The following is a 25822-nucleotide window of genomic DNA, read 5'->3' as shown; positions in this document are numbered from 1 at the left end:
ATTTCCTAATAATAATAGGTATGAAGAGTAAACATCATGCACTGCCATAAAATGTACATCTGTATACTGTTATTCACATCTTATTGATGCCCTGTTGTTATTCTAGCATGTTGTGATAGTTGCTTACTGTAGTTTTCTTATTCTAAGTGAATACAGGACTAGAACTTTGTGTTAACAGTTTTGAAGCCTCCGAAACACACTAGTTTGTTAACTGAAGCCTCCGAAACACACAAGTCTGAAAATTTCAACTTTGTTAAAAATAATCGAATTTCTTTGGGATTTTGGATTGATAAATCTTTGTTACCAAGAGATAATTTGGGGCTATGTTTATAATCTCATTTTTAAGGAGGTGGTATGCTTTACTAAGTATTTATCCATATATATCTTTCTTTTTGATAAACCGAAAGTCACTTAACTTCGTGGGTGCGTTCGACATAAATGTATTTCTTCTGTTTCCACGACAACAGGGTGTGCTATATATATATATGTATGTATATGTAATATATATGTGCTTACATGTAGGGCCTACATAGTAGGGTACCTAAGGGGGGGGGGGGGGGTCACCGTGCACCCCCCCCCCCAGGACTCCTCAAAATTTACTTGCCTTTGTTTTGTTCAAGTTCGAGACCAAATTTGCAACTTCCCCGCATACTTGTGCGAAGTCACGCCCATTTTTGTAACGGAATGTCGTCCCAAAACGGGCACAATTTTGTGCTTTTGTGTACATTTCCTATGGAAAACAGGTGCTCTGTCATGAAAGTCATGAAAACCTGATTATTTTTACAATCAATCACTTTCATTGATTAGTTTTGTGCTAATTATGGTAGAAAAGTGGTCAGTGACAATTTCCAATAGAAAAACAAAGAAAAAACAAAAGTTGAAAAAGTTGAAAAACAAAGAAATACATAAGAAATTATGAAAAACAATAGAATACATTAAATTTCACCTAGAACAGCCACGTTTCGTTCCTGTTAACATCTTGATTATGTTTTGGTATGTCATGAGGATCCTGAAAATGTAAGTTTCGAGGAGTCCTGGGGGGGTGCACGGTGACCCCCCCTTAGGTACCCTACTACATGTATATAGAGGTATCTTGTGCCACATGTGTGGAAGGCATCACTGTTTATTAGGTGATCCGAGTATCCTCTCGGATCACCTTCTGTTTTTGTACGGATTCTTTCTTCTTCTTCTTCTTTTTCTTCTTCTTTCTCCCCAAAAGTTGTGCATCGATTAGCTCAGAAAGTCCTCTTCCTATCAATTTCAAACTTATACCATATATGTATCGTGTCCCAAAGACGACAGCGCAAGTAAAATCATAGTGATCAGTCGACCGTGACGTCACTATGACGTCATTATATGAAAACACATTTTCATGCATATCTCATTAATAGAATGGAATTCTTCAATGAAATTTACGTCACATATATTTTAAGTCATGCGGATTCTACTCATATTCTCAGAATTCATATTTATTTTAAAACGCGCGCGTACGCGCGCGTTGAAATATTTGTATGCTCAGATCGAGCTCAAATTTTTTTTGCACACGTTTCAGACCATTTGGAGCATTTTTTGAAAATGTGAAAAAATTTTACGGACGCGTACGCGCGCGCGCATATACGCACGCACAGCTCATATGCAATAGAAATTTCCCGTTTTTTCACACTTATCGCCTGCCTGAAATGTCAGGGAATATGTCTACCAAGTTTCAAGTCAATCCGACTCAATATGACGTCATACGGGCCCGTCAAAGTTGAAATTCCGCGCGCGCGTCAATGGCGATATACAGTGCAACAATGCCAAAAAACCGCCAATTTTAAATCCGATTTTACTCGTCAGGATGGACGGTGACCCCCAATTTTCTTTACATATTCTGAAAGCTGATGAGTTGTACATGTCATTTCATGGGTTGGCGATGCTGGAAAAATGATTAAAAGATATCAAATTTCTTAATAAAATAAAAAGAGCAAATTTTCAAAATGACGTCATCAAATTACAAGTTCACTCGAGCGTATCTCACTTATCCTTGGCCAATTTTCACCCAGATTTCAGTATGTTGCAGCTTACTAAATGCTCTTTCATTAACATAATAACAACATTTTGATTAGATGACGGCATCACCTCGTAATATTGGATTGAAAATAATCTTGTCAAATTTGACCAGTTTACGTGTTATCTTAATGGGAGTGCAGTTTTTCTGGAAATGAAAATTGACATGACTTTCTTTTTCGAGCACTAGCTCACCTATGCTTCGGTGAATTTCTCTAAGATTTAAATATGTTGTAGCTGAGACTTTGGGCTATTGTAATATGCCCTTCATTTTGTCATACAGTATCGGGATCACGTCAAAAAACTTGGTTGAAATCAAAGCCTATCTTCGATATATTTTCATATTTCTTTCTTTTTCCAACTTTCTTTGCAATAACTCAAGAAAAACATACTCTATCACCACCATATTTTGCACATGTTTAGTTCATGTCACGTACATTATTTCATAAAATAACAACTACTTCATCAGACGCCATCTTGGGTATGTAAATTAGGGTCAAAGGTCATAAATGTTTCATCCTGTATCTTGGTGAATACGTGTTCTATCTTCCCCATATTTTGCACACGTAAAGACCGTGTTACAAGGATCATTTCACAAAATAACCACTTTTTCCTCAGATGCCATCTTGTCTGTGCAGATCGGGGTCAAAGGTCATAATATTATGTACTTCTTTATCTTCGTTATGACGTGTTATCTCTATGGGAGGGAATTTTGCTAGATGTGAAAATTGACATGATTGTCTTTATCGAGCACTAGCTCACTTACCCTTCGGTGAATTTCTCCCAGATTTTAATATGTTGTAGCTGAGACTTTGCGCTATCGTACGTGTCCCCATTGTTTTTTATATAATGTCGGGATCACGTCCAAAAAAGTGGTTGAAATTAAAGATTATCTTCGATGTATTTTCATATTTCTTTCTTTTTCCAATTTTCTTTGCAATAACTCAAGAAAAATAGCCCCTATCAACCCCATATTTTGCACATGTTTAGTTAATGTTACGTACATTATTTCATAAAATAACAACTACTTGATCAGACACCATCTTGGTTATGTAAATTAGGGTCAAAGGTCATAAATGTTTCATCCTGTATCTTGGTGAATACATGTCTTATCTTTCCCATATGTTGCACACGCAAAGACCATGTTACAAGAATCATTTCACAAAATAACCACTTTTTGCTCAGATACCATCTTGGGGGTGCAAAGTGGGGTCAAAGGTCAAATATACTTCATTCTGCATCTTTGATAGTGTATACGGAATTCGGTACCCAAGATGGCAGGTCTGACTCCCTTTTCAGAATGAGAATCCAAACATCACACGACCAATGTCCCTAATCTTAGGTGAAAACTCGAATCATTGATTTAAAGAAAAAAAAAAATCGGATCACCTAATTTGTCAGTCTTGACAAATTCCGAGTCTAGTTGGGTTTTGTTGTTGTTGGTTTTTTTTTAGAGTCGTTCAAACACGACTCAGTGAAAAGATCGGAAACCAGTCCCTTCAAAGCGACCACGCCCAAGGAATATGGCGTTTCTTCCGTCTTGTACAATTAACAGGCATTGTAGTTGTAAATGGATCAGCTGTTTTGATCAGTGTTTTGTTGATTTGTGTGTTAGACCATCAGAACTATACAGGTTGATGAATTGTCTCCTCGCAATATTTCTTATTAGGTGATCCGAGTATCCTCTCGGATCACCTGTATCTGTACGGATTCTTTCTTCTTCTTTCTTTCTTTCTGGACAAAAGTTGTGTTTCGATTAGCTCAGAAAGTGTTCCTCCTATCAATTTCAAAATTATACCATATATGTATCGTGTCCCAAAGTCGACAAATTTTATAAAATCATAGTGATCAGTCAACCGTGACGTCACTATGACGTCATTATATGAAAACACATTTTCATGCATATCTCATTAATGGAAAGGAATTTTTCAATGAAATTTGCGTCACATATATTTCAAGTCAAGCGCATTCTACTCATATTATCAAAATTCACATTTATTATTAAAAAGTGCGCGTACGCGCGCGTTGAAATATTTGTATGCTCAAATCGAGCTCAATTTTTTTTTGCACACGTTTCAGACCATTTGGAGCATTTTTTGAAAAATTGAAAAAATTGGACGGACGCGTACGCGCGCGCACATATACGCACGCACAGCTCATATGCAATAGAAATTTCCCATTTTTTCACACGGATCGAATGTCTGAAATGTCAAGGAATGTTTCTACCAAGTTTCAAGTCAATCCGACTCAATATGACGTCATACGGGCCCGTCAAAGTTGAAATTCCGCGCGCGCGTCAATGGCGATATACAGTGCAACAATGCCAAAAAACCGCCAATTTTAAATCCGATTTTACTTGTCAGGATGGACGGTGACCCCCCATTTTCTTTACATATTTTGAAAGCTGATGAGTTGTACATATCATTTCATGGGTTGGCGATACTGAAAAAATGATTAAAAGATATCAAATTTCTTAATAAAGTAAAAAAAGTAAATTTTCAAAATGACGTCATCAAATTTCAAGTTCACTCGAGCGTATCTCACTTATCCTTTGCCAATTTTCACACAAATTTCAGTATGTTGTAGCTTATTAAATGCTTTTTCATTAATATAATAACAGCATTTTGATTGGATGACGGCATCACCTCGTAAAAATGGATTCAAAGTAATCTTGTCAAATTTGACCAGTTTACGTGTTATCTCTATGGGAGTGCAGTTTTTCTGGAAATGAAAATTGACATGACTATATTTCTCGAGCACTATCTCACTTATGCTTCGGTGAATTTCTCCCAAATTTTAGTATGTTGTAGCTGAGACTTTGGGCTATCGTGAATGTGCTCTTTATTTTTTCATACGACGTCGGCATCACGTCAAAAAACTTGGTTGAAATTAAAGCTTATCTTCGATGTATTGAGATATTTCTTCCTTTCTGCAACTTTCTTTGCAATAACTCAAGAAAGACAGCCCCTATCACCCCCATTTTTTGCACATGTTTAGTTCATGTTACGTACATTATTTCATAAAATAACAACTACTTGATCGGACACCATCTTGGGTATGTAAATTAGGGTCAAAGGTCATAAATATTTCATCCTGTATCTTAGTAAATACATGTCCTATCTTTCCCATATTTTGCACACGTAAAGACTATGTTACAAGGATCATTTCACAAAATAACCACTTTTTGCTCAGATGCCATCTTGTCTGTGCAAAGTGGGGTCAAAGGTCATATGTACTTTTTTCTGTATCTTCGTTATGACGTGTTATCTCTATGGGAGGGAATTTTTCTAGATGTGAAAGTTGACATGATTGTCTTTATCGAGCACTAGCTCACTTACCCTTCGTTGAATTTCTCCCAGATTTTAATATAATGTAGCTGAGACTTTGCGCTATCAGAAAAATGCCTTTTGTTTTTCATACGATGTCTGGATCATGCCAAAAAACTTGGTTGAAATTAAAGCTTATCTTCGATGTATTGAGCTATTTCTTTCTTTCTGCAACTTTCTCTGCAATAACTCAAGAAAAACAGCCTCTATCACCCCCATATTTTGCATATGTTTAGTTCATGTCACGTACATTATTTCATAAAATAACAACTACTTGATCGGACACCATCTTGGGTATGTAAATTAGGGTCAAAGGTCATAAATGTTTCATCCTGTATCTTGGTGAATACTTGTCCTATCTTTCCCATATTTTGCACACGCAAGGACCATTTTACAAGAATCATTTCACAAAATAACTACTTTTTGCTCAGATGCCATCTTTGGTGTGCAAAATAGGGTCAAAGGTAAAATATACTTCATTCTGTATCTTCGTTAGTGCATACGGAATTCGGTACCAAAGATGGCAGGTCTGACTCCCTTTTCTAAATGAGACTCCAAACATCACATGGCCAATGTCCTCTCAACATAGATGAAACCTGTATGGTCATGCCTATTGGGATCAGGACTCAAATCATTGATTTCCCAATAGATCGGATCACCTAATTTGTCAGTGTTGACAAATTCCGAGTCTAGTTAGTAAGGAGCTTTTTCAAGTCCCTCCCTGCCAATTATAGTGTGTTTGAAGGGGTTGTGTGTCGTTCTGCCAAAGAAAAGGCAAAACTTTTATTTTCGTCATGGCTGTTTCTCTACTCTACATAGCCGTAGTTGATTAGTGTTGTTGGTATCTGGGCAGTGAAGAACAGAGTATCAGGCTATAATCCCCCCGAGTTATACGTGCTAAGCGTTCAATTTAATATATCTTTCTTTATGTAGTCAATCACTGCTAATGGAGTTACACATACAGAATTATGTTACGACATGTTTCACTGAAAGTTTGTAAAGCAAAGTTTATGGACAATGCCAGCAATGGTGCATGAATAATACCATTGATTTCAGAGGCGAAATCAAGGTACACTTCTATGCCTAAATGTAAGGGTGTCATTGCTTTGGGATTGCTGAGACAATATGCTTAGCACTCCTTCCAATTCTAATTGTTCCCTTTAAAGATGTGTCCGTCACGGGTGATCGTCATGATTCATCTTTCACGTAGAAGCTTACGTTCCACACTCTTGGTTCGAGGAGACTTACCGTTGAGTTATGTGGTTTAGAAGCGATGTCTCTTTCTTTATTTTAACTGAGGTAATGCCGCTTTCGTCCAGGTACAAATCATATTGTCATGTAAACAAACACACACTCTCTCTATTTGCCTTTGTTTTGTATTGGATGCTTCATTGCTTTTACTGCTGGAAAATTTCACAGGCTTAATTGTAGCTTAAGAGCTTTCTTTATTTTTCTTTTTTCTTAGGCAGTTCAACTTCACTCTGATGTCATTTATTTTACTATTTCATCAAGTATACGCATCCCCACGAACACAAACACGCAATTTCCCTTGTTTTGTATCGGAGGTAAGAGTGATTCTATTCCTCATGGGAATTTTTGGTTATCGCCAAATTACAATTCATTTAGCTGAACATGGATACTCAAGCAGCAGAGCCCTTAAAATGGGCCAGTAAGTAGTTCCAATATAGCACCATATTTTGTCCAGGTATAAATCCTATTGTCATGTAAAGACACTCGCTGTATTTTCCTATGTTTTAAGTATTGGAGGCTTCATTGCTTTACTGCTGGAAAATATTACAGGCTTAGCTGTAAGAGCTCTCACAACTGATCATATTATATAATGACAGGATTAGGCCAAGTAAAAAAAGAAAGTAGTTTCTCGTCCGGGTTTTTTGAGCAAGGCGATGAGGGAGGTCCTTACTATTTGATATTTTACTACAGTCAACTTCGGATACCTCGAATTCGTCGGGACTGAAGAAAATGGTTCGAGGTACGTGAAATTCGAGGTACGCGAAATTCGAGGTACGCGTACGTACGTCGAATTTTCTTCGACTTATCCGACGTTTATCGATGTTCAACATGGTATCTGTTATAGCGCCTACCGATTGTTTGCATGCTTGTCAATTGGAATTGAATCGACTTTTATGTGAATGAATTGAATGAAAATCGGAATTGAAATCAAAATGTCAGAAACGAAGATTTTGGTGGCCCTATCGCGCCACCAAAAAAAGTCGGATGTTTGCCTTTACTTTTGAAAATGAACAGCGGTAACAATCGGCTCCGTAAGATACTAAAATAAATGTCGGATGTTTGCTCATACTTTTGGAAATGAAAAACGATACGACTCAGCTCCGTATGGTGCTAAAACTAACGTCAGATATTTGTTTTTGCGTTCGGAAATGATTAAGGACAACATTCGGCTCCGGAAGACGCTGAAATAAATGTCGAATATTTGCTTTGACGTTCGGAAATGAAAATCAATATTCAACTCCGTACGATGGTTAGATTTAGTGTCGGATGTTTCCTTATACTTTCGAAAGGAAATAACAATAACATTCGGCTCCAGAAGATGCTGAAATAAATGTCAGATGATCGCTTTTATGTTCGGAAGATCCAGTAACATTCTGCTCCATACGATGCTAAAATAGCTGTCTGATGTTTGCTTTTAAATTTCGAAATGAATAACAGTAACATTCAGCTGCGTTCAATGGTAAAATTAATGTTTGATGTTTGCTTTGACGTTCGGAAATGAGTAACAATAACATTCAACTCCTTACGATGATAAAATAAATGCTGGATGTTTGCTTTTACGATCGAAAGTAAATGGCAATAACATTCAGCTCCGGAAGATGCTAAAATACATATTGCTTTTACGTTTGGCATGTTTGAAAGTGAATAGCAGTAACATTCTGCCCCATATGATACTAAAAAAAGTATTGGATATTTGCTATTACATTTCGAAATGAAAAACGGTAATATTCAGCTACGTTTGATGGTAAAATAAACGTCTGATGTCAGCTTCGACGTTCAAAAATGAAAAACAGTAACATTCGGCTCCGTACGATGATAAAATAATATTGTCAGAATGATTCATTTAACTTTCGGAAGTGGACAGCAGTGAAATTCGGCTCCGTACGATGATAAAATAAATGTCGTATGTTTGAAATGAATAACGGTAATATTCTGCTTCGTACGATGCAAAAATAAATGACAGATTGTTGCTTTTACATTTGGAAATGATTAACGGTATTAATCCGCTCAGTTAGATGCTGAAACAAGTAGCGGATGTTTGCTTTCACGTTTGGAAATGGATAAGGATAGCATTCAGCTCCGTAAGATGCTAAAATGAATGTCGGTTGTTTGCTTTTACATTTAAAAATGATTAACGGTAATATTCGGCTCCGTAAGGTGCTAACAGACTAATAAATGTTGGATGATTGTTTTTACAATAAGAAATGAATAACGGTAACTTTCGGCTCTTTACAATGCTAAAACAAATGTCGGATGCTAACAGATGTCGGCAAATGCTCCCACTTTTTCATTTCAAACGTAAGTTTTGACCTCCTAAATTTTTAGGCATCAACTTTTATAATAATCTATACGCCTATTTGCTCAATCTTAAAACACAAAATAAGATGATTGGATTTTCTAATTTTAATTTCGAGTAAATTCGACCACCAAAAAATAAAAATCAGTGATACTGGTGGCCCGATAAAAGTTAGTGTGGAGCCCTGTCTATTATTCTATTCTTTATTATGCTCGGCCTATACTTCCACATCATATTCCACAATATTTTCATAATCGCATTGCTGGAAAAAAAAAAAAAAATCAGTGATTGCGTTCTCGGGGAAGAATAAATGAAACATACTTCGTGAAAGGCAAAAAAAAAAAAAAGTTAAAAAAGGGCACTACGCAGGAGATCGATGTTTGGACAGTGGACCGTGATTAATGCCAAAGATATAACTGTCAACATCCAACACCTACGCAGGTGCGCCACGACGGTTTAGAAATCTACGCGCGCGGTATGACTATCATGATCACAAGAATTAAAACACAGTGGTTAAAGAAAAGAAGATGATGCTATCGTAAGCACTCCATTTGCAAGGGTGCTATGTGCATACCGTATACGTATGCAGGTAGGTGTTGGGGATTTTTCTTGTCAGCTGTGTACCAGGTATTTCTTTGGGCGCGCGATTGTTCTGGTCGGGAATATTTACAGTCGAGTGTGAAAAGATTTGTGACGTCTTCTTCGCTGTCCATGCGCGCTTAATCGGAGATGCTGAGTGATGTTGCAATTCGATTCGAGCTACATGCTGGGAAAAACAATAAGTTAATTAAGATCGGGACAGTAGATTTCACTTCGAGGTAACCGAACTTCGAGTTATTTCTTCGAGCTACGCGAATTTTAATACACGGAAACTCCATAGGAACAATCGGGACTTTCATTTTGCCCCCGAGGTAAGTGATATTCGGCTTATCCGACGTCGAGGTATCCGAAGTTGACTGTATTTTTTCGAGAATTGTCAAAATGAAAGTAATATGTGTTTCTCGTCCGGTAATTCTGAGAAAGGTAACGAGAGAGGGCTTTACTATTTTCTATATCCAATTTATGAAATGAAATATCACTCTGGTAGCTGTGTTATGCGAGACCAGGTCCCAAGTGTATGTCTTGCCTGCACTCTGTGCATTTTCAAACAAATACATTATATATGTACCATAATTGAAATGAAACTTCATGCATGCAGAAATACATTTGCTTTTTCTTTCCACTACAGATGTCAAGGGAAAATGACCATCTTAAAACTGGTATTTAGTGTTGTAATGGCATTTCTGATACCAGTGTACTTGCAATTCTGATGTACATTTGTATTGTGCTATTAATTGAAACAGGTATAAAACATGTCTTTCAACAAATGTACGACTGAAATAAATTCCATGATATTCAAAACACTGCTTTATTTATCATTGGTGTTTGTGACTTTTTGTGTCCACACAGCTGGTATGTATCTGCATTTCTTCACAGTACAATTGTAGCACATTCAACTGGAAACTGGCTTGTACAATTGCAGATGGATGTCAAAATGATATTGATATGGCATTATAGCATTAAACATTTAAAGATGTTTCTTCATGTTCTAAAAAGACATTTGATAATCACTCATCATTTGGATGATGAATGATTGTATCTAGGTAACACTGCAGATGATACGACTCACGGCCGTGTCCGTGAATTTACATCGTAAAGAAAAGTATCCCGCAGAAATACGAGACAAACCAGAATCCGTGGAAAAGTTATTTCTTTTGTAAATACACCCATTTAATAATTCTACATTTGCTGGAAAAGCGCATTCATTTTATCTTCAAAATATAACAATACATCGCCGTCAGATGCAACGTTTACAGAGCAGAGTGTACGGGCCTCTACACAGCTACAGACACGCACACTTTGCCAATAAACGGTGCGGCACGGCCACTGCATTACCGTACCTTCCGACACTGCACGCACATGCACATAGTCACAATGACAGGAAAATGTATACAAACTCCATACAATCCTCACAAGCATTTGTACAGTACAATTCATCCGCTTAAAATATGAGAAACGGGGAAAAATACGAACAATGCGCGAAATACGCGTGGAATATCAGCGATTGTTCGCAAAAATGTTGCTGCTATCGCGTTCACGACATACCGAGTGCGCTGTACATCACATACACAGCCCAGGCCCGCCCGCGGCCCGCCCATCCAACTACAGTTCGACTGCTTTGTGGAGCAGTGTGAAATGCATGCGTTTTTACATACGCACTTTATACAGAAGCTACAGCTGTACTACAGCTAAGTAGAGGACGCAAGGCGTAATTAGAAATGAGACATGATGCAATATTTGATACCCTGGGGTACCAAGTGAAAATTCGCCATTTTGTTGAATTAACTATTTTTTTTTTTCAGCGCTGTACCCTGGCTTACCAAAAAATGTGTCAAAATATTTTTTAGTATTATTATGCACAAAAATGTTTTCTTATTTGTGATTATGCATCAATTAATGCATGCAAGTGTACTTCGAAAAACACCTATATGGTGCTAGTTCATTGCGACGACTTTGCCGTATCAGAATTCAGAATAGGCGTATCTAAATTCGGATACGCATTATAAATAATGGGCATGAGATGGCGCTATACAACGTGGTACCCCGGGTTACAACGGTATCCCGGTGTACGGCGTGCCGAATCACATCACCATTGGTAGGTGAATATTATTGTCAAATTCTTTTTTCGGCGGCCGAAAAAATAGTAAATATAAAAAAAGTCGATTCGGCAACTGAAAATCGATGTGGGCGGGAAGCGGGCTGGGACGAGATTTATGAATTTCTTGGTATTTTCAGCGCCATTTTGAAAATAGTAAATAGTAAAAAAATCGATGCGGCGGCCAAAATCGATGCGCGCGAGGACGAGAAACTGGTTTCTTTTTTTACTTGGCCTTAGATATAGCAGTTTTGGTTATGCAAATAAGGGTCAAGTTCATATTTGAAAAGACCAATATTAATTAAGTCAAGATGATCTTTGAAACACTTTATTGTCGTGTTTCAATTTGTTCGTGTGAAGGACGACATGGTACAGATACACTGTACTAAGTAAACCTGTTCTACTTAGACCTACATGTACTTGCACACGCAGACACACGTACGGGACTTTCCATGTGGTTTGCCATTGTGATAAACAATTTGATCTGAATTATAAAGGTACAAAAAATTTGACTTTACTAACATACAATATTATTGCAGAAATATAACTTAAAGTCGCTATATTTCATTCTTTTTGTTGTCGATCACAGGTGACTGATATCTGATGACTCCCAGCATATCACCTAACTTGTCTTTTACAGTGACGAGTTTCATGTCTCATTTAAATGTATTATCGATCCTGTGAGCGTATAGTGCATGCTCATTGCAAAATCAGTCGCCCACTCTATGGAGTCGTTTTGCTACTGATCAATCCTATTCCGGTTTTGTGGTGATCGAGTACTATACCATGAACCCCCTTTTCCTGCTTTGTGTACTTTATTTACTGCTAATCTGGAAACACAGAGCACACCTAGCTCCACAGACATGACACACACAAATGCTGTACAGTTAGCACCAACAGAGGTGTGCAACATGTCTGTTCAACCAGCAAGCACTGACAAATCACAGAAGAGTTGGGCATGCTTACACAAGCTATTGTCAACGCACACAGTGCATTAGCCACACCCTTGTGATTATTTTCATTAGTAAGGTCTATATACAGCATTGATGTCACACTGTATTAGAGGGCAGCGGCTCAATGTGCAGTCCTGATAGCCAATGAATCAACTCAAATATTGTGTACCACAGTATGGATATTACACTGTATATACAGTTGAATTTACTCAAACTATAAAATATGACCAGGGAGTCCATGTATTGAGTGGATCAAGGCAAAAGGAACTGAGATATATCACAATTACTTCTGAACAAATTGAATGATCAACTTTGCAAACACTGTAGGCTACAGTTCAAACACTGCAAACACAATAATAACAAGAAAAATGATAATATGATTCCTGGATTGCTATTGATATACACAGTTAAGACAATTATGAGTAAAGATTGTCACCCAACGAGTATTGCCACATTTCAATGTACAATAAAGCCTTCTTTTCCTAATCCCTGCAGTTGTACTGTATTAGTGGTTGCTTCAATCAGATCAAATAAATTTCTGGTGACTGTGCAAACTTGTACTACACACTACAGAACTTATACAACACACTACTGAGTTAAACCACATAATGCACTTTTACATACATAGCAAATACTGAGTTTAGTGGAAAACACAAAATGATATCCTGACATGTCAACATCAACATGCTTTATCTTGTACAAACAATTTGCTAAAATAAACCAGAACATTAAAGTGAGTCAAATGACTGTACAAGCCTTCATTAGGATTCAATGCACACGATACTGACAAGTTTGACTTGAATCAGACTGGCAAGAATTTACAAGAATATCATCCACAGAGTGAACTAAAGGAGGCAACTAAAGAGTACCTACAATAGGCATGGTATACGTACAACTTGGTGACATACCTGATTGTCATCGGATGCACTAGACTCGGCATACCTTGAGGCTTTGTATTTGCATGCAAAGTGGAGAGGTACAAGGTCCCCTTCACCCTTTCTATTGACATCTGCAGGAGGAAAATTGTGCAGACAAGACAGAATGAAGCACTGGAGACTTATTTTCTCATTGCTCTCTTTCTCTTTGAGTTTCTAATGGAAAACCGTATTTAAACATCCTGGTATCATATATCTAAATGTATAATGGAACCCAACATATATGCGGACTGAGAAAGAGCAGAAATATTTAGTAGAAGACAACAGAGATGATGATGAAGGTTGGAAATTCTATTCAAGATTTATGAACTTTCAAAGTTTTGGTACTGCCATAGGTAGAAGAAGACTACAACAATGCATGATATCATATCACAACAGGACAACAATATGAGGGAAAATATACAATGTTTGCCATTGTATTAACCACAAATATTTTCTGTCTCAAAAATCTATAAAAAAAAGAAAGAAAAATGGTGCAATTTCTACCAGAGCTGACAACTTGCAATCAGTGTGAGAATCATGCAATTCACCCAGTTCTGTCTCACTCTGATAAAAACACTCATCCTAAATCTTCAAATAGAAAGTATACACCATATTGTATCATCTGAAAAGTAAAATTGTCATAGTTCCTAAGCTTTGAAAGGGGAAAACCCCCTTACAATTGTAGTTCCACATCACCCCTTTCCCACTTTGCTCTCATCACAGTGTCTCAATCCAAACTCTCACTCAAGACTGGCTGCCCCAGTGGTAAACTATACAACAGGTATACATACTAACATGTAGAAAAGTCTGTTTCAAGGCCCATCACACTAGAGCAGGTCAGGTCAACAAATGGCCAAACAAATTCAAAAATTTGGAGATACAATGTACGCTCATGTTTGCTGCTTGTCATTCCTAACCCGTTTTATGTTCACTATATCTGTTTAACTGTCTGGAAAGGATCGCAGAGATTTGCTAGGGTCAAATTTTGTTTTTGGACATGTATGTCCAAAATCTTGAGCAGATGACAAAGGGTATGACAATACACTTTGGCCGAATCCACGAAGGTGGTACAATCTTGTCCATGATTATTACCATGGACAAAGACCGTAGTGTTTTTATGGGATGCCAAGTGTAGCTTGGCCTATTTCGTTAAGGAAATGGTCATATTGTCTACGAGACGGCCAAACAAATTCAAAAATTTGGAGATACAATGTACGCTCACGTTTGCTGCTTGTCATTCCTAACCCGTTTAATGTTCATTGTATCTGGTTAGCTGTCTGGAAAGGATCGCAGAGATTTGCTAGGGCCAAATTTTGTTTTTGGACATGTATGTCCAAAATCTTGAGCAGATGACAGAGGGTATGACAATACACTTTGGCCGAATCCACGAAGGTGGTACAATCTTGTCCATGATTATTACCATGGACAAAGACCGTAGTGTTTTTATGGGATGCCAAGTGTAGCTTGGCCTATTTCGTTAAGGAAATAATCATATTGTCTACGAGACGGCCAAACAAATTCAAAAATTTGGAGATACAATGTACGCTCACGTTTGCTGCTTGTCATTCCTAACCCGTTTAATGTTCACTGTATCTGGTTAGCTGTCTGGAAAGGATCGCAGAGATTTGCTAAGGCCAAATTTTGTTTTTGGACATGTATGTCCAAAATCTTGAGCAGATGACATAAGGTATGACAATACACTTCGGCCCGAATTCACGAAGGCAGTACAATCTTGTCCATGATTTAAAGAAGAAATTTATAGGAAATAATATCATATAAAATGACTGTTTTCCATCATTTAATGTTATTTTGATTAATTTCTGACATAAATCATGCAATAAAGTTGTCTCTGCTTTGAATATAAGAATCTTTATTTCTACCAAATTTGAGCACTGGAAAAAGTTCGATGCAGCTACGAAAAGTGCCAAATCTGTGACGTCACCACGTGTGTATGCAACCCAGTGGGATTTACGTATCTATAGGCAAACTGTGTGCACTTTTCAGGAAATTGGTGTGTAATTTGTTGTCAATTTAGAATAAATCGTCCGCCAAAACTATATATTCATGTTGTGAAATCGTTTGTTTGTTTGTGTTCATTGGAATCATATTTTACACTCATAAATTTACGGAAAAACAAAGTTTTAAAAGCACAAAACCTATCGTCAGCTCAAGATTCATGATTGCCGTGATCAGCCATTCCTTCGTACAGCCACAATTTGCTGTTATTATTGACACAACAAATCGATCATTGTGGGGGAATTGCGTATAGCTGAGGTAATCTTACATGCTCATGAAGGATGATAACTAAGTCAAAGAGCTGTAATTGATTGGAAATCATTTTTACACTCATAAATTTACGGAAATACCACAACGTTTGACAAGCACAAAACCTACCGTAATCAGCTCGAGATTCGCGATTGCCGTGATCACTCGGTGTACACACAACAGAACCAGCAGAATCGGCAGTGAAGAGGTATTCCTTGATGCCGTGATTTCAGCTTGATTCTTCTTTGTAATGGCATGATGAAGGTTTGTTAGATAAATGTGACCTTCTTGTTCTCTTGTGTGTTGGTTTAAATTCTAATTTCTACCTCCACTTGCTAAAAAAACAGTCTAACAAAGCGGGAAACTGCAACATTTCCGTGCTGAGCAGCAGTCACGATACACGTGTTGCATGCAAGCATGCACCGCTGCTGCACCGATCCCCATAGTATAACACGTAGGTTGCTTGTAAATTTGTTTTGTTAAAGTTCAGCAATTAGCTATCATTTATTGTTTAAGAAGGGACTGCATACTCCAAGCTCTGCTTTTCTGCTCTTCAGCTGTCCAATTATTTCCAATCAATTTTGCTATTGTATTTCCATTAATATCATTTCCTTGATAATAATGTTGTATTGATTTTGTGTAATTATGTTGTAAATGAAGTAATTGAAAGGAATGTGGACCAGAGCCTGGATCTGGAGAGGATGGCAGTTCAGATTGTATTATCAGCTTCTCATTGAGCTCTATTGTGGAGACCCCATATCATTCGTGAACTTCATGCAAATCTCACCAGATATGTACTATATTATCTCCAATGACAAAAAAAAAAAAAAAAAGTTAATGCAACATGCCACTGAACATGGTAAAAGAAGGTAGCAGTATTTTATGTAGGGCCTACCCATTACTGTATCCTAGTTCATCAGACTTTTCTTGTCTAATTCATCCAATAATCAGACTGTTTAGAATACCAAAAGTACTTGTGCTCTCTCAACCACTGGACCAGGGCATCCTCCTGTGCCTTCAGGATGTGAACTTCCCTGTGTTTGCTTCAATTTTTTTTTTTCTCTCTCACTGAAGGACCAGGCAAGCTGGGACAAGACAGAGGCATCAGATGCCAGGAAAGATGTTGGCCTACCAGCATGATCATGACAAGAAAGTGGAGGGGTTGGAGTTTCAGGGGAATCTTACAGAAGTAATGTGGGTAGTGACATCAGGGGTACTTGGTGGTGATTGTGTGATTTCTTGTGCCCACTTGGAAGGTTGCTTCCTTTCCTTCGGGGCCACATTAATAGCGTGTTTTCGCTCAGCGACGTACGGGGGTTTCAACGACGTGGGAGCGATCTCCTGCTATGTCCGCCGTGCTCAAAGAACACTCCCTACGAAGTGGATCGCTGATTCGCTGAACGCGGACGTACGTAGACTGCCTGACGTCAGAACCATACTTGTAGTACTTGTACACACTGTGTAGTTTGTATCATGGTATTGAACTTGTGATTAATCACAACTCTCTATATGAAACGGGGCCAGGACACAATTTCACAGAAAATAGCAAGTTAGAAAATACCAAGGTCAAGGACTAAGATCTAAGTAGTTAACACAAATTTGCATGCATGCAGCTGCAGCTGCAGCTTGCAGGTCTATGCAAACGATTCACAATGCACATCTCACGACTCACGAGCAGCGAGCCTTGTTCTTTGATGTTGTTAAGCTCCTAATAGTTACTTCAAAGTTTAACAATTACTCATTCACATTTATAAAAACGGTATAACATTTTCATTTTAATTATACCCATATTTATAGTTTTAAAAACTCACCAAAGAGCTCCGAAAATTGGTCGAATCCATTGTGATTATAAGGCCAAACCATCCAGTTAGACACGACCGAACCTGGATCTGAATATAGATGCTTGCAATGCACGTGTGATTCAATCATGCGTGCAGTGGTGTCTACACTGCTACAAGCACGCTGATTGGTTGTTGGTTCTGTGTCCAGCCTCGTTGCGACCGACATAAATCTGGGCAAGACCTGTTCCAGATTTCTACGCTACAGCAGGCTGCCTGCTGTTACTATAGTAACGTGTCGATTTTTGCGCATGGACCGCAAATTCTATGTCCATGCTGAGGATGCAAAAACCGCCTATTAGCAAAAGCATTTACTGAGACTTTCACTGCTTCATGCACTTGGTAAAATGTGAGGCAGCTGAGATGCATCAAGTGATTGTCCCAGTAATAGTCCATGGGCCAAGAGCCGAAAAATGGGTTGTTGGTACCACCCGAGGTGGCAAAACCTTTTTGGTGTCATTTTGTTTGTCGGACATAGATACGCTTATCAAGCTATGATAGCATTTCCAAATGAGTAGCTTAGTCATAATAAATGAATTTTTAACCAATTTGGTCTCGTTTTTATATCCCTATACTTCTGAATCGAAACTAACCGCTATACAAATACGAGCACTGCCTTCTGTATGTCCACAGGTGTTCTGTTGTAAACGCGGTGCGCTTAGTCTTTATTCAAGGCAGCGAAGGGAATATCCAAAGGGTTATGATGTCCACAGCTGTCACGCGGTGCACTTAGTCTTTATCTAGAACAATGTACCGTTATCATATCTAAAGTTCCTTAATAAAAGGGATTATCTATACTGTTTTTATACCACCCTCTGAACAAATACATCAGTTTTAAACAAAAATCACTCTTTTCATTTACAACATTATTAACTATAATGTATTGTAGTGTACCGGTACATTGTTTTTGCATAATCTTTCATTGTTGGATGGAAATAAAGCGACATTGGCGTGGTATTAGCGTTTTCAACGTAGCGTTTTCACCGGAAAATGATAAATAATTGAAAAAGACGCAAAAATTCATGAGAAATTGCTTTGTTGTTGTTGTTGTTTTTATATAAAGGGATATACACTGTATCATAAGCTTTGGATATTCCCTTCGCCGTCTTGAGTATTAGACTAAGCGCTGTGGACATCATAACCCTTGGATATTCCCTTCGCTGCCTTGAATAAAGACTAAGCGCACCGTGTTTACAACAGAACACCTGTGAACATACAGAAGACAGTGCTCTTCTTTGTATAGCGGTTGGTCTAGATTCAGAAGAACAGGGATATAACAATGAAACCTAATTGGTTTAAAATTCATTTACTATGACCAAGCTACTCATTTGGAAATGCTATCATAGCTTGATAAGCATATCTATGCCCGACAAACAAAATGACACCAAAAAGGTATTGCCACCTCAGATGGTACCAATATCTGGCCTGGCCCATGGACTATAATGTGTTGCATTATGTTGGGCATCTGCTGGTCATTTGTTTCTTCCGTTCAGCATCCGTTAGATGGATGCATGCGCTAGAAATGCGGTTAGCACGCTTTGATCATTCATTTAGCGAATGCCTGAAAGCGAAATTTTGCCCAAGAATTTGAGCGTATCCGAGCATATCGGGACTTTGCCAAATCGCGCCCCTAAAAATGGTATCCGCCAGGTATTCGCTAGCTTAATGTGCTATAGTATGTGGGGCCTTGAAACAAGAGACTTGGGCATCTTGCACTCACTTGAGTAGCGCATGTTTATCTTCCATGCACTGTTGCAGACTACTTCCTGAGAACATTGCAAACTTGAGGGGCAGGGGCAGCTTTGGGGGTTTCCACTGGGGATGACATCCATGTATCTATCACATACCTAGTAAAAATTCCTGCTCTGTAGCACTAAATTTAGAACATTTGACTATGAAGTTCCTTTAAAAAAAAAAAAGAAGAAAGTTCAAAATGTAGAGATTATCCAATTCAATACCTGCCCAAACCCCTGGACCATTAATACCATCTACCATTAATAATCTTGCTATTTATATTCACTCATGAAATTACTCTTAGCAATTATAGCAATGTAAAATAGCTTTTTTAAGCAGAGTTATGTGAACAAGACACGATGAAAACCACAAAAATTCACTTGCAGAAATGATACAGATTTACAGGAAGCTTTCCTCACCTGCACCATGCTCAACAAGTAACTTGATAACCTCAAGATGGTTGTATCGGGCTGCATAATGCAATGGGCTAACGCCATTCTCATCCAGAGCATTCACTGTCTTTTTGCGCTGCTTGGCAATTTGTGACAGAAGCCGCTTCATCACAATGACATCTCCATCTCGAGCAGTCTGAGGAAAGTAGAATCGTGGTAGAAACAAAGAAAACAGCAAGGTATAACGTTACTTTATTTGTTTCGACTGCAAACTTCAAGTTGATTTATTTCATTTCCAACAAACAAATAATTAGAAATACAATGAAACACTCGTACACACAGATGTCAGGAAATCAGTACCACAATGCAATGAACAGAATAACATTGTAAAAGGGATACAGGTAAATTATCAACAGAGAAGAAATAACTTAATTTGTACATGCAGATGGAAAAAAAACTAGAAATGTCGCTGTGGCGACTGGTATGCCTCCGCCATAGTGCATGTTTCTCCTCATAGGTCTATAGTACAATGTCTTGACAATGTGTGATGACAGTTCAACATTAATTGACAAAATATTAATTGACAAATTGACAAAATGTCACAAATGTGTTGGATGTTAACTTTCCTTGAATTAATTTTCACTGGATGAATGGCTACATTGTCTGAAAGAGTGTGGATATTTGGGGATTTGAGGATTTTTTTACTTGACTTTTGACCCTTTTATAAGTTCATGCATTGAGTAATTTCCAAGGTATGGAGAAAAAGTGCAATTTCTGTGATAAATAGTGAATATTATCATTTTAACCTGCCTTTTACCCTAGACCTCTGACCCTATGACCCTAAAATTCCCAAGAGAATCACTGTCAGGTAAAACATGCATAAATATGTTCCAAGTTTCATGATACAATTTTATCTCGAGTTACTTTCGAGATATGGAGGAAGAAGTGAAATTTAGCACTTTCACTTGACCTTTAACAATTTGACTGTTTGGCAAGAAACTTCCCACAGAATCTCTAAATTGTATAAAACATATGTATTTCAAGAAAAATCCTGCAGGCATTGCATAACATATTATGAGGGAAATAGTTAATTTTTTTAAAGGAGCTGACCTTGACCTTTGACCCCTGACTTTTGACCACTGACCTCTCATTCCCTAGATTATCACTGTCAGTTAGTACATGCATATCATGCACAAGTCTCCATGAAGGTACCTTGAACCATTTGCAAGATATGGAGAAAAAAGTGAAATGTTAACCTTTTCACTTGACCTTTGACCTACCTTGAACCATTTGCAAGATACGAAGAAAAAGTGAAATGTTAACATTTTCACTTGACCTTTGATCTTGACCTCATGACCCCCAAACTCTCTCTGGAGCATCTTTACTTGGTAATACATACATACACTAAGTTTCAATGAAATACCTTTAGGCATTGCATAGATGTGGGGACTTTGTCAACAATTAACTGCTATACCTTGTAATAAAAAAAAATCTGTTTGCTTAAATAAAGTGGACAAAACTGCCATGTCCATTACACTCAAAGTGTCTTGTCCGTTACGCAATATTTTAAACTATCAAAAAAGAATGAACAGTAAAACTATTATAAAATAGGACTTTATGAGTAAAGCGTGACCTAAAAGTTTAATCAAGATCAAAACCAGCTGCTTCTTTAATATCAAAAAAATTCACAGGAATTTTCATAATGGTAAGTAGATCAAAATGCCTTGTCCATTTAGTGTCATGTCCGTTACGCTCGCAAAAAATGCAATTTCTCGACAACCACTTGATAAATTTCCATGAAATTTTCTGTGTATGCTATTTTATACTTAAATGTGCCTGATAAACTCAAGTAGAATCTTTTAGAGACTGCCAGTGTCACTGTGTGATGGTTTGAATTCCAAAAAAGTTGTCTGAATGTCATGTCCATTACGCCGGAATTGACCATAGTTGTCCAAGTCTACATCTAGAATGATCTACAGTGCGTATCACAACTAGAAATGTCACTGTGGTGACTGGTAGCCTCCGCCATAATGCATTGCTCTTCCAATAGGGCATAGTACATATTGACAATGTGTGACGACAGTTTCACATACTGTAATTGGCAAAATATTAAAATGACATGTTTGTCACAAATGTGTTGATTGTTCACTTTCCTTGAACTACGACTGTAGGTTAATTTATTGGATGAATGGCTATTTAAATGTCTAAGAGAGAAGGTACAATGTATTTGGGGATTTGAGGATCTTTACTTAACTTTTGACCCTTTTATAAGTTAAATGCATTGAGTAATTTCCAACTTAAGAGAAAAGTGTAATTTCAGTATAAGATAGTAAAATCTTAACATTTTACCCTAGCCTTTGACCCTAAAATTCCCAACAGAATCACTGTCAGGCAGTACATGCATACTAAGCTTCATGATGACACCTTGGCTACTTCCGAGATATGGAGGAAGAACTGAAATTTAGCATTCTAACTTGACCTTTGACCTTTTGGAAAAACCTTTCCCAGTGAATCTTTATCCTGGGAAATACAATGCACATCATACACTAAAAAGTTTCAAGAAAAATTCTGCAGGAATTGCATAAATATGAGGGAAATAGTGAAACTTTGAAGAGTTGACCTTGACCTTTCACCCATGACACCCCCCCCCCCCGAATTCCCTAATCACTGCCAGGATGCATACAAATGTACCAAGTTCCACAAAGATACCCTGAAGCATTTCAGAGACATGGAGTAAAAAAAAGTGAAATTTTAACATATTCACTTGACCTTTGACCTTTAAATTTATAGCCCGAAACTCTCTCAAAGAGAATCTTTATTGGATAGTACTTTAGTGTCATGAAAATACCTTCAAGCATTGCATAGATATGGGCATTTGACCTTGACCATGCGCACCCAAAAGTTGATAGGCACAACTTTGCCCACTCATATACATGCCAACTTTCTTTAGGACGTACAATGTACCTCAAACAGTTTTTTAGTTACGCTATCCACAAAATTGATTACGGATAGACGGAAGTACTGAAGGACGAACAACCCAAGGACATATACAGTGCCTCTGGCGTCACTTCATGGTGGAGGCATAAAAAGGTAATCCTACTTTGGATGGCTACTTACCTATTTCATAATTGTCAGCTATGTGTATGGAGGGCACAATCCTGCTTGTGAGGAAAGTGTTCTCTTCCTCCTGTTATTGAGCACCTAATCATGTTGAAAAATGTAATGCATGACTGAACACATGAACTTTAAACACAATAATGACAAATTGCACTTTTTCCAAGTTTGAGTGTCACACGAAGGGACAATGAATGACTCACAGAATGGATGAGATCTGTCAATGAAAGTGGCCAAACAAATAGGCCAGCCTGTACAAATGCAGGTTTGTGTTTAGGGTTTGTGTCTCTGGTTTTTCCTAACATTAATGGTTCAAAACCTTTCACATGGCCAACTGTCTGATAACCTGGTCACTCCAATACATTGTAAGGCCAACACACGGAGTCCATTTTTCACTGTTTACATTCAACACAAATAGGAGACATAGCTTGCACTGACAAAACGTATAATATTGAATATGAAGAGAGAAAAATGGCTAATTTTAGGGACCGAAATTATGACGTCACACAAGAAATGAATCGGCCCTGCGCTGATGCACTGTTGCTATGCAGCGCCGTGGTTCAAAGGGTGAATTACGTATGATCTGCAGAGGAGGCGATGTCTCTTCTTCACAAAAGCACGTACAAGTTGGCTATTATTTAAGACACAATATACAGAGGTTGTCTTTTTAGACTTCTCCTTGCGCTTTTGCGCATCAGTCTCGCCTCTCAAATGGCTCGTAGGCCAATAGGTGCTCTACTTGAACTAGAACCAGAAGCTACATGTAACTCTGCAGAACCCTAGCTACTCGTAATCATGAGGGCAATTCCACGGTTAGTAACATTACATTTGAACAAATTTAGATATTTGTTTTTACCACTAAATTACCATTTATTCACTTCAAGTCAAAATTGTGTCAAAAACATGTTCATCCTTCTCAGGTTTATGATACAGAAAAGAATGAACACAATCCAAGAAATATCAGAATTGCTATAGCAACTTAAAGGGCTAGTTAGTAACGTTACGAAAAAAGGACATGACAAAAAAATCAATGTCTTGTAACAAAAAGTGTGCAAAAATTCAAGTTACTTCAAACAAAGTGTTGCATTGATTTCAATTATTGCATCATGACAAATGTTCATGCAAATTTTCTTAGCAGTTTGACCAATAAATTTTTAGCTAGACCCCCAAAAGCATGGTTAGTAACGTTACGGTTAGTAACGTTACATTTGTCCGGAGTAATTCCGCAGGTCATTTCACCCTTTTGTAATTGACAAAATATCACATGACTTCTGGAGTATTTAAATGTATTCATCTTTTACCCTTTAGCAAAACTTTGAGGAAAAAATTTCAAAGGAACCCACTGTAATTTGCATGTAAGTGAATTTCAGTGTCCCCGGTCCCACATGTACATTTTAAATGATGGTTTTAGATCTCACAAAATCAATGAATACGAAAAATAAAATCCACTCAATTTGAAAGACCCTAATGATTGGTGAACATCCATGGCATTAGTTGATACCTAGATTAAAGGGTAAGATAAAGAGGCACATTTCTTTTATCCATGTCATGTCCACCTAACTGCGGAATTGCCCATGAAGGCCTACACGATGTAGATCTAATGCTAACGGTTAGACATGCAAGACCATTACATAACAGTCAGGTACATACATGTAATTATATTATGAACTCTTACATTCATGTGTGCACGGCACTTTTATACAGTAGGCCTACTTAGCTATTCAGCTGGAGTGAAATCAGTAATTCGGTATGAAATCACCCAAAATGTTAATCTTATGTCAAAATCAACATCACTACTTCGAGTTTATTTTTTTCCCACAAAATTATTAGTGGGGAAGTGATATTGTAACAGAACCAGATATGGTTCCTTTTGGTGCACCATAGCAAAACTCATCAACATGGACGCACTAGGTCTTCGTCGCCTCACCCTCGCTTCTTCTACCGCCCCCGACTTTGCCACTGTCACTATCACTGATCAGTGTTATTGTCACTGTCATCACTCCATTCACCCTCGTTATCAAACTCAGTCTTACCGTACAATATAAGGTAAAAATTGGACATTTTAATGGCTCAGCCGAGAAATCCAATGCGAAGAAAGACAGGTCAGATATTACATTGTACATCTGCTCGCCTGGGAATATGTGCTTTATGAATGACAGCCTCATTGTACCGCTGCACTCGTAAAAAAGGGTTTTGAACCTTTCGTGACGTAATGATTTAGGGCTATAAAAAAAACAAAAACAGCTGTTCTGGGGCGAAAATCGGTTAAGTGAATTGATCGGTTTTAACTCGCGATTTCTCAGTGGCGCGAATATCTTATAATAAGTCACAGTAAAAATCTGTTTCAGGAGACATTTCCCTCTGCTTTGATTTTCTTAAGTCAAACCTCGCATTCTTTATCTTTTAACTGGTTACGCCCCTTTATGAATGACAGCCTCATTGTACCGCTGCACTCGTAAAAAAGGGTTTTGAACCTTTCGTGACGTAATGATTTAGGGCTATAAAAAAAACAAAAACAGCTGTTCCGGGGCGAAAATCGGTTAAGTGAATTGATCGGTTTTAACTCGCGATTTCTCAGTGGCGTGAATATCTTATAATAAGTCACAGTAAAAATCTGCTTCAGGAGACATTTCCCTCTGCTTTGATTTTCTTAATTCAAACCTCGCATTCTTTATCTTTTAACTGGTTACGCCCCTGTCACACTTTGCCGGATAGGCCCATCGTATTAGAAACAGGCAATATTTTGCTCATCCATTGTTCAAATTGTCAATCTGGTGGACAATTTGCAAAGTTTCCATTTTAGAGGAGCCGACATTCACGGTCTAGGGGCCGAACGAAATGAAAAAAACTACGCATCTGGGGTGATTATGTACAGAAAAAAACATTAGCTTCATGTTCGGTTCATATACTGTGGATGTGCTGTAGATATCCTGTAGATATGCTGCCATGACATATTTGTTGCAGCACAATGAGTCATGCTTTCATTTTCTAACTG

The 25822-nt window shown here is 37.8% G+C and overlaps 1 protein-coding gene across 1 annotated transcript in view; it reads right to left on the bottom strand.

Annotated features, from left to right (window-relative positions):
• LOC140242215 (transient receptor potential cation channel subfamily A member 1 homolog) overlaps positions 1-25822 on the bottom strand; it is a 105026-nt gene that overhangs the window by 75772 nt on the left and 3432 nt on the right. The window contains exons 2-3 of the mRNA XM_072321959.1: positions 19741-19909; positions 13476-13576 (exon numbers count right to left, since the gene is read on the bottom strand). Coding sequence (XP_072178060.1) covers positions 13476-13576; positions 19741-19909 — 270 coding nt within the window. The remainder of the gene's footprint in view (positions 1-13475; positions 13577-19740; positions 19910-25822) is intronic.

The sequence above is a fragment of the Diadema setosum genome, chromosome 19 (assembly GCF_964275005.1).
Source record: "Diadema setosum chromosome 19, eeDiaSeto1, whole genome shotgun sequence".
Taxonomy (NCBI): domain Eukaryota; kingdom Metazoa; phylum Echinodermata; class Echinoidea; order Diadematoida; family Diadematidae; genus Diadema; species Diadema setosum.
The sequence above is the reverse complement of the archived record's forward strand: the minus strand, read 5'-3'. Positions and strand labels throughout refer to the sequence as shown.